The sequence below is a fragment of the Benincasa hispida genome, chromosome 1, assembly GCF_027475165.1.
Source record: "Benincasa hispida cultivar pf3 chromosome 1, pf3_genome.v1.1, whole genome shotgun sequence".
NCBI lineage: Eukaryota > Viridiplantae > Streptophyta > Magnoliopsida > Cucurbitales > Cucurbitaceae > Benincasa > Benincasa hispida.
In genome coordinates, this window is record NC_143478.1 from 64,855,213 (window position 1) to 64,872,342 (window position 17,130).

A 17,130-nucleotide genomic window follows, 5' to 3' on the forward strand; every position below is an offset into this window, starting at 1 on the left:
TACTCTGGCAAAAGACTTATTTTAATTTAATTAATTAATATAATTTAGTTAATTTAGTTAATTGATATAATTCAATTAAATATTTCATATTTAATTAAATAAACATTTGTATCATATTCAAATGTGCATTGCTCTCAATTAATTTGAACATTCAAATTATTCTTTCAAAACATTGATCCTTGTTAATCCATTGTGAGCTAGCAGAGGGACCTAATGGACCTACATATTATAAGCTCCAATGATGTGAGATTAATTAATTAAATTAATTAACATTCATTAATTATGGGCAAATTACTATAAACCTATAGTTGCACTTTTAAGCATTGCAAGATATGTTGCGTCCATGGATATAATCATTACACATAAGTCAATCTTTTATGAGTTATTCATAATTGCAGTTGGATTAAATGTCTATTTTACCCCTGTAATTACCTCTATGTTCTTAAGTACCACTGATCCTCTAATGAACAATTTGTTAGTTTTGTGCCATAAACTCGTGGTTTGCAGATAAATAAACAAATTTATGATTATTAATAAAATAATTATTATTTTATTTTATATCTTAATATTGCATAACTCAATCCAATAAACTAAATTTGAGGTTATTTATATAAGACTTGAACAATATGTAGCTGTCGTACAGTAGATTCCGTTCAAGTAATAACTTGAAGGGTCTATAGAAGATGGATAAAAGATTGGGTGCCTTATCCTATAGACAATGTGGTAACGACCGACTTTGTAAACGTTACAAACAATGTAATCCAAATCGTTCATTGAGAGACATGTGAGTGGGGATATCATATACAAAGAGTTTTGTATAAGACTGAACTGCAAAATAATTAATTTCTCTCTATAACTCTGTTAATTGACAAGATTATTTTTTCACAAGATGATCATATATAAATCGATCTTAATCCTAGATGAGTTATGAACTCCTACCTATAAGGACTCATCATTTGATTTGCATGGGTAAGTGTGACCTGAGTCGTCGACTCAATAAACTTACTATTTTAGGGACTTAACCGAATAGGGAACTGAAAATGTAATTTTACAAGATGGAATTCATTTCTTCCCATGTAGGGAAAGTAGATGAGTAGTTTCTTAAGTATTGACTCTTGGACTTGAACAATGGGGTCCTGCCTTCTCACTGGCCCAAGAAGAACTTAGTTTTGGTTAGATCATAAACAAATGGTTCATTAGAGGATCAGTGGTATTTAAGGATATAGAGGCAATCACAGAGGTAAAAAATGGACATTTGACCCAGCACTTAAAGAGGACCACATCCAAATGAGGGAGAACTTGAAGATATGAAAGTATGGTTAAGAAAGAGTTAAAAGGATTGAAAGTCAATACATATAGCAATAACGTGGACCTTCTTTTTAAGTGGCTCAATTATAGGAATTTCAAAGTTAAGCGTGCTTAGTTTAGAGTTTCACCTGCAACAATTGACAAGTTAATTAGTATTTGGTATATTTCAGTTTGAAACTGAAAAGTAAATTATGTTGTTTGATAAATAATGCTAAATTGTTGTGATTACTTCTTAGCAAGAATGACTAAATAGACTTTCTATCAAAAAATTGCATATTCTTTTGAAAATTTTATATATTTAAATAATTATATAACATGTTATATCATATATACTTTCAACTGAAAAATTATAAATTGGATTGGGCTGAATAATTAAAGTCGCTCGGGCCTAACCCAATTCAAACCCATGGACCAACCAAGCCAAAGTCCAACTAATTAGGCCCAAAGGCTAGACCTATGAATCAACCAAGCCCAAGCCCATGAAGCCCATCAAAGAGTCCTATAAATAGAGGAACTCTTCTCATTTCAAGCGTTAGTAATTATGCATTACAGAGAGCTTAGAGGGAATTCTCTACAATCAGAAGACTCTTTTGACTCTTGAAACTGACTACGCTTGAAGACCGAAGTCCTTTGAAGATACAAGCATTCTTCCAAGACTCGAAACTTGAAATCATCCACACGCCTCGCTTCTATACACCAAGCGCATGTATTCAATCGAGAGAAAATCAAAGGATCAAGTACTAGAGATCGAACCACATCGCATCAAATAAACATCAACATCAACACCAACTCAAGTTCAGCTCCACGAAACAAGTTTCTTCGGAAGTCTCGTGCTAGCACTAATCATCCAAGAAGATCAACAAGTCCAAAGATCAATCGTCCAAAAAGATCATCAAGCCCAAAGGTTGATCATCCAAGAAGATCATCAAGCCCAAAGGCCAATCATCCAAGAATATCAACAAGCCCAAATGCCGATCGTCCAAGAATATCAACAAGCCCAAAGGCCGATTGTCCAATAAGATGATCAAGCCCAAACGCCGATTGTCCAAGAAGATCATCAAGCCCAAACACCGATTGTCCAAAAAGATCAACAAGCCCAAAGGCCGATCATCCAATAAGATCAACAAGCCTAACGAGCGATCATCCAAGAAGATCAACAAACCCAAAGGCTGATCATCCAAGAAGATCAACAAGCCCGAAGGTCGATTTTTCAAGAAGATCAACCAGCTTAAAGACTATAATTTATTTTGAAAGCATCAAAATATTATGTATTAGAGATTGTACTCACTTTCTACAAAATTAATACAAATACAAAGTTCAAGTTCCACGAAATAAATTTCTTTTGAAATCTCGTGTGAACAACTACATCTAAAAATGTCAAAATGAAGATTGAATTGATTTTAAATGATTAATATTGTATGTCAAAATGATTTTAAACATGATAAAAATAGTTTAGACTATTTTTAAAAAAACCACTCTTGAACATGCATCGATAGCATATTATCATGTTAGTTAAGTTATGTTCATTTCGTATTAAAAAAAATGTTTGTTACATAATACATGTTTATAATTAACTTTTAGATCTACCTACATCTCTTCAAGAATGATAATATCTGTCAACACGTCGATAGCTCCGTAAATAGAAGGGTTCAACCTCCATATTTAATATCAATAAATATCTCCAACATATTTTATAAATACAGATAAAAACTTAAATATATATATATTATTTATTTATTTTAATATAAATTAAAATGTCATCTATTTACTGAATATCGATATTTTAACGAAAATATCCATCGTTATATATTTGTAAACTTGGAATATCGATATCGGTATTCTAAATATTAATCCTTGCATCTCTTCAAAAAGAATAAGGAAAAAAAGACCCCCAGGCGCACGCGGTGGATGAATGAGCCACGTGACCGGCAAATAAGAGTGCTTGCGTGAATTAATTTGGACCATTAGCTGTTTGACGTACCTGCCGTTCACCTTTTTCTCCGTGACCGCCATTTAAACCTTGCCACGTAGTGTCATTGTCCCTGTGACGCGTTAATATGGAATCTACCACTTATAATGGCATGATTTAATGTAAACAAAACTGCCTTTTCTTTTTTGGACAACGGAGAACTACTATGTTATCATGAGAACATACTTTATCTAAATTTATCTCCAAACTTTTACCTTTATTCACATTCTTAATTCGGATTTTTCAACCATGTTTCCTCGAAAAAGTTTTAAATAATAATAATAATTCTGAAAAAATAAATAAATAATAACTATTATTTTCGGAGCTTTTAAAAAATAATACATTTTAATCTTAATATCGTTTTTCCATGTTATCCATTCAATACCTAACCTATTACAACCATTTTCTATACTTTTCAAACTACAAATTATATGAAATAACACCTTGGATAAGCTAAAGTGACCATAAATTTGCAATAATTGATATTTATTTATTATTTTTTAAAGTTATAAGTTCAAATCTTTAATATCTCCCCTTGTTCCACTTAAAAAAATAGGGAACCATCATGTGCAATTTCAAAGTATTACCATAAATATTTTTTATAATGATAGTTGATCATCGTTGTGCAATTGTAGGATTTAAAAATATATATATAGAAAATTAATGTGTGTGTCTATATTTGATAAAACGTGGAATGAACGAATGGAATCACACATTTTGTTGCCCTCCTGTGTATGTGTAAATACATATATATCGTATAGTAGAAATCTTTTGTACATCGTATATCTCATAAATATCCTAAGTCTTGAATTATTTCGTTAAGAGCGTTTAGGTTTAATTTTTAAACAATTTAACATTTTCACCATTATTTCAAAATTTTCAAAATATTCAATTATTTTCTTATTTACATCATTTTCGAATTTTGACTTTTATTTATTAGTTATGATTAATATCATTAATGCATGATATTTCAATTTAATATTTATTTCATTATAGGAGATTTCTTGAACTTTTCTTTCATGTTCTTGGATGAAAATCAATCACCTCTCTACTTAGGGTCTCAAGTTTATGTTGAATATATTGGCAATATACTTGAAAATGTCAATACGTATCAAATATATTACTTAATATATAAGAAGATACGTTGTACAAATTGTTTTGTTTATGCACTTTTTAAATATATCATAATTTTTTTTAGAAAGTTCAAATATATATCGAATTTATTACCTTTTTTTCTTTAAAGCTTAAGAAACGAGAAGAAAAATTTTGGTTTTGGAAAAAAAACAATACTCTTTGAGAAAATTTGTATTCGCGATAAACCTTTTTTTTATATGTGTGTTTTGATATTATTATTATTATATACTTTTTATAAAATAAATTCTATTACGCTTTTGTGTAAAATAATAGTTGATTAACTTATTTAGGTAAAGAATAGAAAAGTTTAGATAATTATGTAATCGGACATATATAAATTACCATTATCCACATTAATATCTCAATTCTATTTATTTTCACTGAAATAAATTATTAATTTCCTACTTACGGGGCATTATTACTTATTAGTGATAGTTAGCGCAGACCGTTCCCTCCCATTCGCCTCCACCTGAGACTCGTTCCCTGGGAAAACAAACCCCAAACCAAACCCCTATTTTTCGGCCTCCGGCGAGCTTCAAGAGCGGCGGAACAGCCGTCTTCTCTTCCATTTCATCTACACAGGCGATTGCAAACGGTTGGACGGAGGTGCCGAAGCAAGATGTGGCGCTGTGTTTCTCGTGGCCTTCGCGCTTCTTCTTCTTTTTCCAGGAAATCGTCCCCCAACGATCACCTCAGATCTCAATTTTCTAGATTCTTCTCCGTCGATTCGGTATGACCATCCATCATATCTTTCTATTATTGAATATGAGCTTGAACATTCGTCTGGATCTTTGCTTTTATTATGTTTTCCTGTTTCTCGCGGTTTTCGTCTTCTTTTTCTCTTCGTCGAGGATGGCATGTGGAATGGATGAACATGCTATACTTTATCATTCTCTCGTTGTTGTTTTTATTATGTTTTTTTTCCCGTTGTATTCTTTTTTATGCCACTGTCCTGGATTGTTAGTGAACCTTTTTTTTTTTTTTCAATATTGTGTTCATTTGGCTAATTGCGTGCACAAGAGAACTTAATGTAATTCTTTTTTGCATTGGATCCATTGATTCGCTGATCGTAGCTAGCTCTGTCAAATTTCTTTCTTACGGTTCCGGTATTTGTGTTAACTTCTCTTAAAGATGGTGACTGCTGATAGGTCTTACTAAATATTAAATTATTTCTTCTTTGGCTCTTGGCAGACGGCAGGTCGCTCCTCCTACACCGTGGTTGATCACACATACGATGCGGTTGTGGTAGGCGCGGGTGGTGCAGGGCTTCGAGCTGCTATAGGATTGTCAGAGCATGGATTTAATACTGCTTGCATTACTAAGCTTTTCCCAACTCGTTCTCACACGGTCGCTGCTCAGGTACATGAATTCGGACTTATAGTAACTTGCTGTATGGTGGGAATGCTATTTTTCCTCACTATTTCGGTTAAAACGTCTTGTTTCTCAGACTTAGATGGTTTCGACTCTGGCCCTCCCCTTCATGTGGGTTATTTTTGGTTTTCTCCTACACGGAAAACTAAAAACTTTATCATCGAAGTTTGAATGTCACATTTTATTATTTAGGTGATTGATGATGCCCAAAACGCCCAACCCAGGCCCTGATCCCTCCAAAATCCCCAACGATGCCTCATCACTAGCACAACTTTGTGCTATTAACCAACAGGAGTTCACTTTCTCTCATCTTTCATTGGTTGGCCTTCCAGCCCAAATCAACTCCCTTGAAGAACAGAGCATTCAGACTGAAAAGCTGCATTGGACAGAGGCTGGTTTGGCAACTTGTTTTGGGGCACAAGCCAGTCTTGCAGTCCTCCACATGTCTTAACCCCCCCTCCCCAACCAAGTAGTAGAATCTAGAAACTTGGCTGAGGGCTGTGGACCTTTGCATTGTCTCTCCATTCAACATGGATGAGCATACCTCTCTTTATTGGATACTTAACTTGGTCTAGTTTTGGTGCTGAGCAATACCTTTCTTTACTGGATAGATTTTTGCTCACCAACAAGTGCCTTAGCAAATTTGGTTTAACTCATCTTACGTTTCTTGATAGTCACTTCAGACCATCATCCTTTGGCCTCATCTTTTCGAGATATTCCTTGGGGACCTCGTCCTTTTTCGGTTTGAGAATTCTTGGCTGCAACATTAATCTTTCTGTGAGGTTTTAGATATGGTGGCATCGGAATCCAATTCAAGGCTGGTTGGGACATGGGTTTATGAAGAAATGGAAAGGCTTGAAAGTTGAGCTTCTAAACTGAAACAAGTCCCAACATGTCATGGCTTCTTGACTCCCTCCTCTTATATCCCAATTGAAAGCTTTGGACAATGCAGAGGTTAGTGGTTTATTAACAACTAGTTAGGAGACTTGCTATTCCCTCAAGGGAAAATATCAAAGATCTAACAGGCCAAGACATTTATTGACATTAGCGTTGTAAATTGAAATGGTTCAAGGATGGTGGTGAAAGTACAAAATTTTTCCATCGTATGTTGCTGCTTGCAAAAGGGAGAATTCGATGTTAGAGGTTCTTGATAGGGTTGGTATCAGCTTATTCACTTCATGGGATATTGAGAATGAATTAATTGATTTCTTCCAAAAATTGTTCACCAAGGATTATCATCCTGATTCCTTGTTAACGCTATTAAACAAGATGAGATGGTGATGCTTCATGATTTTGGAATTATTAATGTGGCACTGAATGAAACCTTTATCTATCTAATTCTGAAGCGCATTGATTCCAAATCTGTCACTGATCATCGCCCGATCAGTCTCATTATGTGTGCATACAAGATTAATCATGGAGGCTTCTTTAATGGCCAATGAATTGGTTGATGATTGTAATCTCTCCCAAGAAGGGTGTGGTTCTAAAATTTGACCCCGAGAAAACTTTTGGTAAAGTTGATTGAGATTTCCTGGATGTTATTCTTCATGCAAAAGGTTTTGGTTTAACTTAGAAAAAATGGATTTGTGGCTGTATCTCAAGCGTGCACTAGTTGATTACCATTAATTGTAAACCTGGAGGTTAAGTCATTCCTTCTCGGGGCATTCATCAAGATGATTGCTTTCCCCTTTTCTCTTCATTTTGATCACTGACTGTCTTAGCAACATACTAATATCTCATAGTGCTCAGTTGGGGAAGATTGCAACCCATCCCTATGCTTGTCAATTTTAATTAAATCACTTGCAATTTGTGGGTATACGCCGTTGTTTTCTACTTTTGATTTGGAAGCTTTGAAACATCTTTTTAATATTTTGAAAATCTTTGAGTTGGCTTCTAGTTTGAATATTAATCTAAGAGTGTGTTGTTGGGGATCCACCTTGATGATGCAAAACGGATTGGTTGTTGACAGATTTTGGTTGTAAACTGGGATAATGGCCTTCCACCTATGTTGGTCTTCCCTTAGAGGGCAATTCAAAGAACACATCGTTGTGGCAATTTGTTTTAGAGAAAATTCAGCGCATGCTGCGTGGTTGGAAATATTCATTTATTTGAAGAGGAGGTAGGCATACCCTTATCCAAGCTACATTATCTAGTATGTCGATATATTGCATGTTATTTAAACGTCCAAGAAAGACTTCCAATTCTTTGATTTCTTTCGAGAAGGTTCTGGAGGAGAAGGTCGAATGCTTACTGTTAAATGGAAAATAACATGGCTCCTAAACGGATGGGGGTATTGGCATCAACAACTTTCAACATTGGAATTTGGCTCTTTTGACAAAATGGATTTGGAGATTTTTAAACGAGGAGATATTATGTGGCACAAACTTATTGCTGCAAATTATTACGACTTTGAGATTGATTGTGTTTGGCCACATCTCATTCTAAGAAGCGCTTATGAGTTGCCTTGGTGTCATATTTGCTCTATTTTGTATCTTGTTGAGCACCATGCCTGTCCGTTGTCTTGGTAATGGCAGGCCGATTTCATTTTGGCATGATTCTTGGTTGAGCTAAGAAGTTATTGATACAACCTTCCCTTGTCTTTTTCGACTCATTTCTCAGCCAAATAGTACAGTTGTTGACGTCTAGATTCTTTCTACTACTGCCTGGGATTTGAGCCTTTGTCAGAATCTTAATGATTTGAAAACATCCGATGGGCCAATATCTCATCCTCTCTCTTCCATTAGGTTGATGAACATTGACCACTGTGTTTTTCTTTTTCTTCATTTTTTTTATTACATATATGTGAGTCATTAATATTGACTGGTTGGTTGAGATTCTCAGAAGTTCGAACTTTAGGAATAGAGGCAAGGTTTTATGGTCTATGGCAGTCAAGACTCTTATTTGGAATCTTTAGTTTGAAAGGAATCGTCTTATTTTTTAGGATAAGTGTTCATCTTTTGTATTTTTGGTAACAACACTCGATTCCTTGCTTCTTGGTGTTGTATGAAAAACAGGAAATTCTTTTGTAATTATAGCTTGTCCATGTTTCAGATTAATTGGAAAGCTCTTCTCTTCCCTTGCCTTTAGGCTGTTTTGTTTTGGGCTTTTTTGTGCAAAATATACTTCCTGTTTCTTATATATATATATATACACACACCTTGAAATGTTTACTCTCTTCTGTTATAATGTGACTTAATATGCAGTTCAATTGGTTTATAGGGAGGAATAAATGCTGCACTGGGAAACATGACTGAGGATGATTGGAGGTGGCACATGTATGACACTGTCAAGGGGAGTGATTGGCTCGGTATGCATTTAGAACTTTGGGTAAATTGAAAAACTTTTCATGTAATGTGATGCCGACGATATCAATAGTAACTAGCACAAAAACACAAATCAGGATGCTTGTGGCCTCTTACTCTGCCAATACAGAGCTAGTAACAAATTTTCTATATGGTGCACTTGTATGTGCTTACGTTGCACATATTTGCTGTTCCTAAATGATTTAGAACTTGTAGGGCGCAAGAAAAAATCTATTGTATTTCTATGTATAAGTCATAGACTCGCAATATTTGTACATTAAAATTCTTGACCTGTATGGTTTTCATGTTCTATAGGTGATCAGGATGCCATCCAATATATGTGTAGAGAAGCACCAAAAGCAGTTATTGAGCTTGAGAATTATGGGCTTCCGTTTTCTCGTACTGAAGATGGAAAAATATATCAACGTGCATTTGGTGGTCAGAGCCTTGACTTTGGAAAGGGTAACAATTCATATTATATGTCCTCATTGCCATGCTGGTCTTCTTGTCTTCAATTATTTACGTTTACATTGTCATCATTGCAGGTGGCCAGGCATATCGTTGTGCATGTGCTGCTGACCGAACGGGGCATGCTTTATTGCATACTCTCTATGGCCAGGCTATGAAGCATAACACACAGTTTTTTGTGGAATATTTTGCTTTGGATCTATTAATGGATAGTGATGGTATATAAACTCCACTTTTCTTAAATTTTATCCAATATTATTGACCTTTCCACTCATTTTTTTTTAATTTTGATGATTAGAGTACGAATTTTGTACTCGTGCACTAGCATGTCATAAGATAAATCTCAATTCTTGTAGTTGCTTCTTTCTGCATTTTTCTGTAGAAATTTTTTAATTGGATGATTAGTTTATGGTTGTTCTATACTTTTTATTAGGTTAATGGGATTTGATGCACAATGTCTTCCTTCCTATCTGGTTCACAGTACATTTTAAGATAAGTCTTACATTGGTTACCTTTACCTCTGATATTGGCATTCCAGGTAGCTGCCAGGGAGTGATAGCATTGAATATGGAGGATGGCACACTACATCGGTTCCAAGCTGCATCAACAATTTTGGCTACTGGGGTACTGTTTGCCATGACAATGATGATCACATTATATGAACTGAAAAATTATGTAAAAATAACTCTTGCTTTTCTCAGGGTTATGGCAGAACATATTTCTCTGCAACCTCTGCTCATACATGCACTGGAGATGGAAATGCCATGGTTGCACGAGCGGGGCTTCCACTTGAGGTTAATTTTCTCCTTTTCTTGATTTTGTAAGGTTTTGGATAATTTCCCAAGCCCTTTTTTCAACTTTTCTTTCCCTTGCCTGCGCAGGATTTGGAGTTTGTGCAATTTCATCCAACGGGAATATATGGTGCTGGGTGCCTTATTACTGAAGGTCTGAACCACAAGTTTGAATAATAATCTTCTTACGGCTGTTCTTTTTCCCTCTACATGGATGTATTACTAATTTAAATGCAATTATTTTTTTCTATAAAAATTAGGATCTCGTGGTGAAGGTGGCATTCTTAGAAACAGTGAAGGTGAGCGCTTTATGGAACGATATGCCCCGACAGCAAAGGATCTTGCATCAAGGGATGTTGTCTCAAGATCCATGACTATGGAAATTCGGGAGGGTCGCGGTGTGGGTAAGAACCTTTTATCCCATCTAGAGTTAAATAGCTGCATCCATGAACTTTCTCCCAGCTAATAAGGCACGGTCAAGTTGATTCAGGGCATCAGAACAAAGTAACTGTTTGGGAGGAAACTGAGTTGTTCTTTTCCTGATTTAATATCCTTCTTTGGCAACTAAATTGATGATGGCTTTTAACAGGACCACTGAAGGACCACATCTATCTTCATTTAAATCACTTGCCCCCTGATGTACTGAAGGAGAGACTTCCGGGTATCTCAGAAACTGCTGCCATTTTTGCTGGCGTTGATGTTACCAAAGAACCCATTCCAGTCTTACCTACAGTGCATTATAATATGGGTGGAATTCCCACGAATCATCATGGAGAGGTATGCATGAAAATGTAACCCTGTAGTGTACTTTATTCTTTTCTCATCGAAAACGAAAATGCATCCCTAAAGTTTTGATATTATGGATAGTTAGTGTAATAATTAATTTACAGCTAGATACAACCGGTGTATTTCTGTTAGTTTTATATAAACAGTGTGCAGAGAAGACCACTAAAGATTGTTTTTGATGAATTAATCTTTTACAAAGACTAATTATTTGACAAGTGAAAAAGTTGGGAGTTAAAAAAATGCCAGGAAGGTTCCCCCTCTAACGAGACAGTAGAATTCTGAATGTCCTCTCTTTTTTCTTCCTGCTCTTCATGTGTAAATTTGTTGTGTATCAGGTAGTTACAATCAAGGGAAATGATCCAGATGCCGTTGTTCCAGGATTGATGGCTGCTGGGGAGGCAGCTTGTGCCTCAGTTCATGGAGCCAATAGGCTTGGCGCAAATTCGCTTTTGGACATTGTTGTCTTTGGACGAGCTTGTGCAAATAGGGTAGCAGAGATTGGTAGACCAGGTAAAAGTTTGTTGTTTGTTTGTTTTGGTTCTTTTTAAAAAAAGAAAGGAAAATTAACGATGAACCCACAACCTAATCCAACCAATAACAATAAGATTTTTTTTTATAATGCTAAATAATTATTTGGGCAAGTTTTAGGGGCAACGCAAAAGCCGTTGGAAAAAGATGCTGGTGAGAAGACTATTGCATGGCTAGACAAATTGAGAAACTCAAATGGTTCACTCCCCACCTCAGAGATTCGGTTGAACATGCAACGTATTATGCAAAACAATGCTGCTGTTTTCCGAACACAGGAGACCTTGGAAGAAGGTAGCCAAACCGAACAGAGAGTTTGAATTAAAAACTTCTATACTGTCTACAACTCGGCCTCAATTTCTCTTCACTTTTGTTATTGTCTTCTGCTTCTGTAGGTTGCAAATTAATTGACAAGGCCTGGGAGAGTTTCCATGATGTGAAGGTTAAGGACAGGAGTTTAATATGGTAATGGGATCATGGTGTTTCTCTGCCTTTCTTTCTTTATTAGTTTTAAGTATCATTATAATTATGGAGTTTAAGTGCTGAATTCTTTCGAGGATTGATCTAAGGTTGTTATTGGTTGAGCAGGAACACTGATTTGATAGAGACAATTGAATTGGAAAATCTTTTGATAAATGCATGTATTACCATGCACTCTGCTGAAGCCAGGAAAGAGAGCAGAGGAGCACACGCTCGGGAAGATTTCACAGTTAGTTTTATTTATTTCTGTAATTAATAGTAACACAACTCTTTCCTATGACTTCTATATATTAACTTTGTTTATCTGGTTATGCAGAAAAGAGATGATGAGAACTGGATGAAGCACACACTGGGGTAACTCTCATGTCTGACACTTGGAGAGAACATAAGATTGATTCCCTTTTTAGTTAACAAGACCGTATCTTATTCTTAGTCACCTTTTCATGTCTTGGGGCTCCTGGTCCATCATTGCCCTCGAGCTCAACTAGATCGACAGAAATAAATCTCTATTACTTGTCTGTTCGTGTGACTTCGATAAATTAACATCTGCTGAATGTTTGATAATGTGATTGAATTTGCAGATTCTGGGAGAATGAGAAGGTCCGGCTGGACTATAGGCCAGTGCACATGAACACATTGGACGATGAGGTCGAAACATTCCCTCCCAAGGCTCGTGTATACTGATGGTTTGATCATAAAAAATTCCGGTGATTTATTTTACAATAATAGATGGCAGAAGACTGCAATAATTCACTGTGGGTGGGTAAGCCATGCGGATGGTAGCTATTTAAAATTTGGTAGTATCTGCAATTTTAAGCTGGTCGTTTTTATGCTTACAAGTAAATTATATCATTGAGCTCTAGCATAAATTCGATCTGCGGGCCAGAGATGCCTCGTCTTTTTATATATTCTTTCTTTTTCTTTTCCATGGCCTACCACATGATATTACTGATTTGAAAGGAGATGGACGTTTATGAGCTGCAACAATGTATCAAATTCAAGTAGGAGATTTCCCCTTTTTTCACTCAATAAAGTGTTTTGAGGTAAACTTTTCTGAGTTTTTTCCGAGTCTAGTTGGTTGATTATTCTTGAAATTTTCATTAACGGTGACTGCATAGTTACAAATATACCAACGAGATTGTAGTTGGTTTGGAAGTATCAATCGATCGGAGTCCCAAATCGTCGATCCTAGTCATAATTGCTTAAGCCAAAATGTCAAACACCAATAGTTTTCAGCACCACTGTTTCTGATTTAAAGTTGGATTTATCATATCTGCCAAGTTGGGGTGTCTTGTTTATCATTTTTTTTCTTCTACTACAATGATGAGAAAGCTTTCATTTGATTGAATTGATGAATTTAGAAGGAAAAGAAAAATCTTATGAGTGGTTTATTTGATGTTGTACTGACAGTTTCTCCCACTTTGGCTTATATTTTAGTACTAAATTCCAACAAAGTAGTTGCTTCTCCTATAGTATTTCCATTGAAGATTTGGCCTGAAATGCCAATCCCTTCCACATTAAATGCTTATTATTTAATCTGAACCACTCATTAATATGAGTTGTAGATATTTATGTTGAACCACATGAGTCAATTGCTTTGTCACATTAGCATTTTTAAGTAGAGGTGAGCATGATAGATCGAAAAGTCGAGCCAACCGTTCAAACTGAAGTCGGTTGGTTGGTGTCAATTTGGAAAAATTCCAAATTGGCTATTTTTTTAAAAAAAATCAAAGAATAAAACCGGTCAAAAGGATCGACCAAACTTTTGCTCTTGACGGTTGAGATCGATTTGAACATTTACTTAACTATAGTCGGTTCGGTGGTGGTTTGGTCGAAAAATCGACTTTGATTGACGGATGTTCGTCCCTCTCAAGTTGTGTATTGTTATAAATTTGATATGGTGCTATTGTTCAATTGGCTATAATATCTAAAGTTCTGTGGATGAACTTTACTAGTGTCTTTGCAAATTGTTGAACTTAGGACATGTCTCTATTGTGATCTTGAAATTATTAAAATTACGTTTGTGATCAAAATTATTCCAAAGTATACGTTCTATCAATGTAACCTTTAACTGATAGTTATATTGATTTAAACCTTGAATTTTCGTAAGTATATCAATTGTTATCATTCATTGTATTAAAACTTCCACAAATGAATCATTGGAGACTTTGGACATAATTTTATTTGAAAATCATCTTTACATTTATTCTAATCATCCATTTTGTACATTGACATTTGAAGAAGTCTACACGTTTGAGAATTCAAGGGTAATTATTATAAGGGGTTTAAATTGATTAGCTTATGAAAATTTAGTAATTTAATTGTCTCAAACGGTAAGTTTCATAAGATAATGGACGGAATCTTGAGGAGTGTGTGTATGGATATAGTTACGAAAGTTTAAATTGATAAAATTATTAGTTCAAGGTTTAAATTAATACAAACTTTGAAGTTTAAGGGCATAAATCAATATTTGCTCTAAAGTCTAAGGGTATGAAAGTCATTAAAAAGAATGAAGTTAAACGTTAGACTAATTTTACTATTTAAAAAATATATTAATATTGATTTTAAGCTATTGAAAGCATGTTTTAGAGTGATTTGTAACCTAACAATCATTTTTAAATTGGTTCTAAATGTCCATAGACTTGCTTGGAACTATAAGTTTTCTCAGAGTCTGGTATGAGTTAATTGGTTCAATTTTTGGTAAAAATTGTAGGCCGACATTTTAGAGGGGAAAAATTTAAGATCAATTTATTTTCTTGAGAATCTGCTTCAGAACTGTGTAAAATTGATTGAATTGATAAATGATCAGTCGAATGAATTGAAGTCGGTTTGACAATCATCAATTGGATGAGTTGAAGTTGAATTGACAAATAATCTATTTTTTGTATCAATCATTATTGATCTAAATGATTAAGTTGATTTTTGATCTTTTTCAATTTTGATCTACATCTCTTGTTCATTTGAATTTTGTTTAATCAATTTATGTTTGCCTTTGCTTAAAAGCCAAACCAGCCCCCAATATTGAAAACTAGTGGCAGTTGAAATTAGCTCAACATATATATATATATATTCATGAGTACACTGCATCGATACTCAAACATCTTATTAGACCGTCAAATGAAATGTCAGTCCGTCCTCCTACCTTTAAAATAAGGGACGCTTTTGTATATATATATATATATATATATATATATATATATATTAAAGATGAAGTTTAGATGAAGAAGAAAACAGTCGACACATATATTGACATTTGCAAAATATACGCACATTTTCTTTTACTTGTTAAAGCAAAAGAAGGTTTGAGCTTGTAACTTTAAATCTTGAAAGCCGAAGAAAGAAAAGCAAGATTAGACTACTAGGATTAAAATTTTGATTTTGTAATATTAAAATTAAAGTTCGATTTAGAAGAAGTCTCTGAACTAGTTTCTCTATTATTGGTCTCAAATTTCAAATTTTCTGTCTAATAATTTTTAAATTTTCAATTTTTTTTAACTAATATGTCCTTGGAACAATCAATTTCTTATATAAAAAAATGATAATTGGTCTATTAAATAAAAATAAAATTTTATGTTTAATGGAGCTTTATATTTTCAATCTTATAATTGGTAATTACGTTAATTTTTTTTTTTAAAAAAAAAATCAAAGATGGATTTTAAAAAAGGGATTTGCTAGACACAAATTTGAAAGTTTAAGAATTTAATACAGTTCTAAAAACTTTTGGAACTTAATGGACATGAAATTGAAAGATTAACAATTAATTGTGCATTTTAAATTTAGAGACCCATTAGATATAAAATTAAAACATTTATAGGCTTAGTAGACACTTTTGAAAGTTTATAAATCAATTAGACATAAATCTTAAAACTTAGAGACTAAATTTGTAATTTAACTAAATAAATCGACCTGACGCGTGAATACCAATAGTTCAAAGATTGATTGGAAACCAAAAATTAGAAATATCAAGAGTAAAAAAAGAGGGGGAAATTGAGAAAAAGTTTCTTTAGATAAGATGCACAAAGTGGGGTCTTCCTAAATTTAATAACAAAGTAAAGATCACCTTTGAATTGATTGCTTTGATTTTTTGTCTAATCTCTTTTCTTTTTTCTAGCATTTTAGTAAAATTTCCTACTAAACTAAACCACTTTTTTTTTTTTTTTCTTTAACAAATCTCCAAACCTCTCTTCACATTTACCAATCTTTTCTAATATTGTTGATTAATTAATTAAGGCTCTGATTGGAAACCCATCTCCCAAAACTCAATTATTTAGCAGACAATTATTACAAGCAATTGGACCCTTTTTTTTCTTTATTGAGATTTCTGAAGCTTTGATATGGTTATAGTGTGTAGCACTAAGTGGAGGAGATCCCAAACTGGACAGGCAATGTGGAGCAGCCAAACAAGGTGTTAAGTAATTAAAAGGGAAAATAAATTTTAAACTTTTTTATTGAAAAAAAAAAACAAAAACTACAATTGTATGTTTAGATTCACTTTTTAAGTATTTAATTTTTAAAAATAAGTCATTTCTAAAAAAAAAAAAAGAAAAATTGGAATGTAACCACTCAAAATAGCTTTTGAAACACTTCATTTTAAAAAGTGTATATCAAAAGAATTTGAATAAAAGTATTTTTTTTATAAAAAAAAGTTTAGTCAATCCAAAGGGGGTTTGAGTCTCAAACCTTTAGTGCATGTTTGGGAATGATTTTGAAGTTGTTAAAATCATTTTTGTTATGTTGAAAATCGCTCTAAAACATGCTTTTGATGTCACAAAAACATTTTATTGTTTAATTTTAAACTTTTAAATGTAATTTTTATATTATCAATTGATTTTGAAGGATTTAAAGCATGTTTAGGAGTGGTTTTTCAATTTTCTTTTTAAAAAAAACTAATTTTAACCATTTTAGAGTCACTTTCAAACATGTTCTTAATTTTAGTAATTATTTCGTCAAACTTACAAAAACTTTGCACTTGAACCATGTTAATAAAACTACTTTG

At 33.7% G+C, this 17,130-nt stretch overlaps 1 protein-coding gene across 1 annotated transcript; it reads left to right on the forward strand.

Moving 5' to 3' along the window:
• The first annotated feature begins 4,631 nt into the window (after positions 1 to 4,631).
• Positions 4,632 to 13,182, forward strand: SDH1-1 (succinate dehydrogenase 1-1). Its single transcript, XM_039043178.2, has 16 exons — positions 4,632 to 5,141; positions 5,603 to 5,770; positions 9,002 to 9,089; positions 9,400 to 9,546; positions 9,630 to 9,770; positions 10,091 to 10,176; positions 10,254 to 10,346; positions 10,434 to 10,497; positions 10,604 to 10,747; positions 10,933 to 11,120; positions 11,465 to 11,639; positions 11,778 to 11,948; positions 12,050 to 12,119; positions 12,243 to 12,363; positions 12,451 to 12,488; positions 12,716 to 13,182. The coding sequence occupies exons 1-16, from the start codon at positions 5,031 to 5,033 to the stop codon at positions 12,816 to 12,818; spliced, it is 1,908 nt and encodes a 635-aa protein (XP_038899106.1). The 5' UTR covers positions 4,632 to 5,030; the 3' UTR covers positions 12,819 to 13,182.
• Positions 13,183 to 17,130: the final 3,948 nt, after the last annotated feature.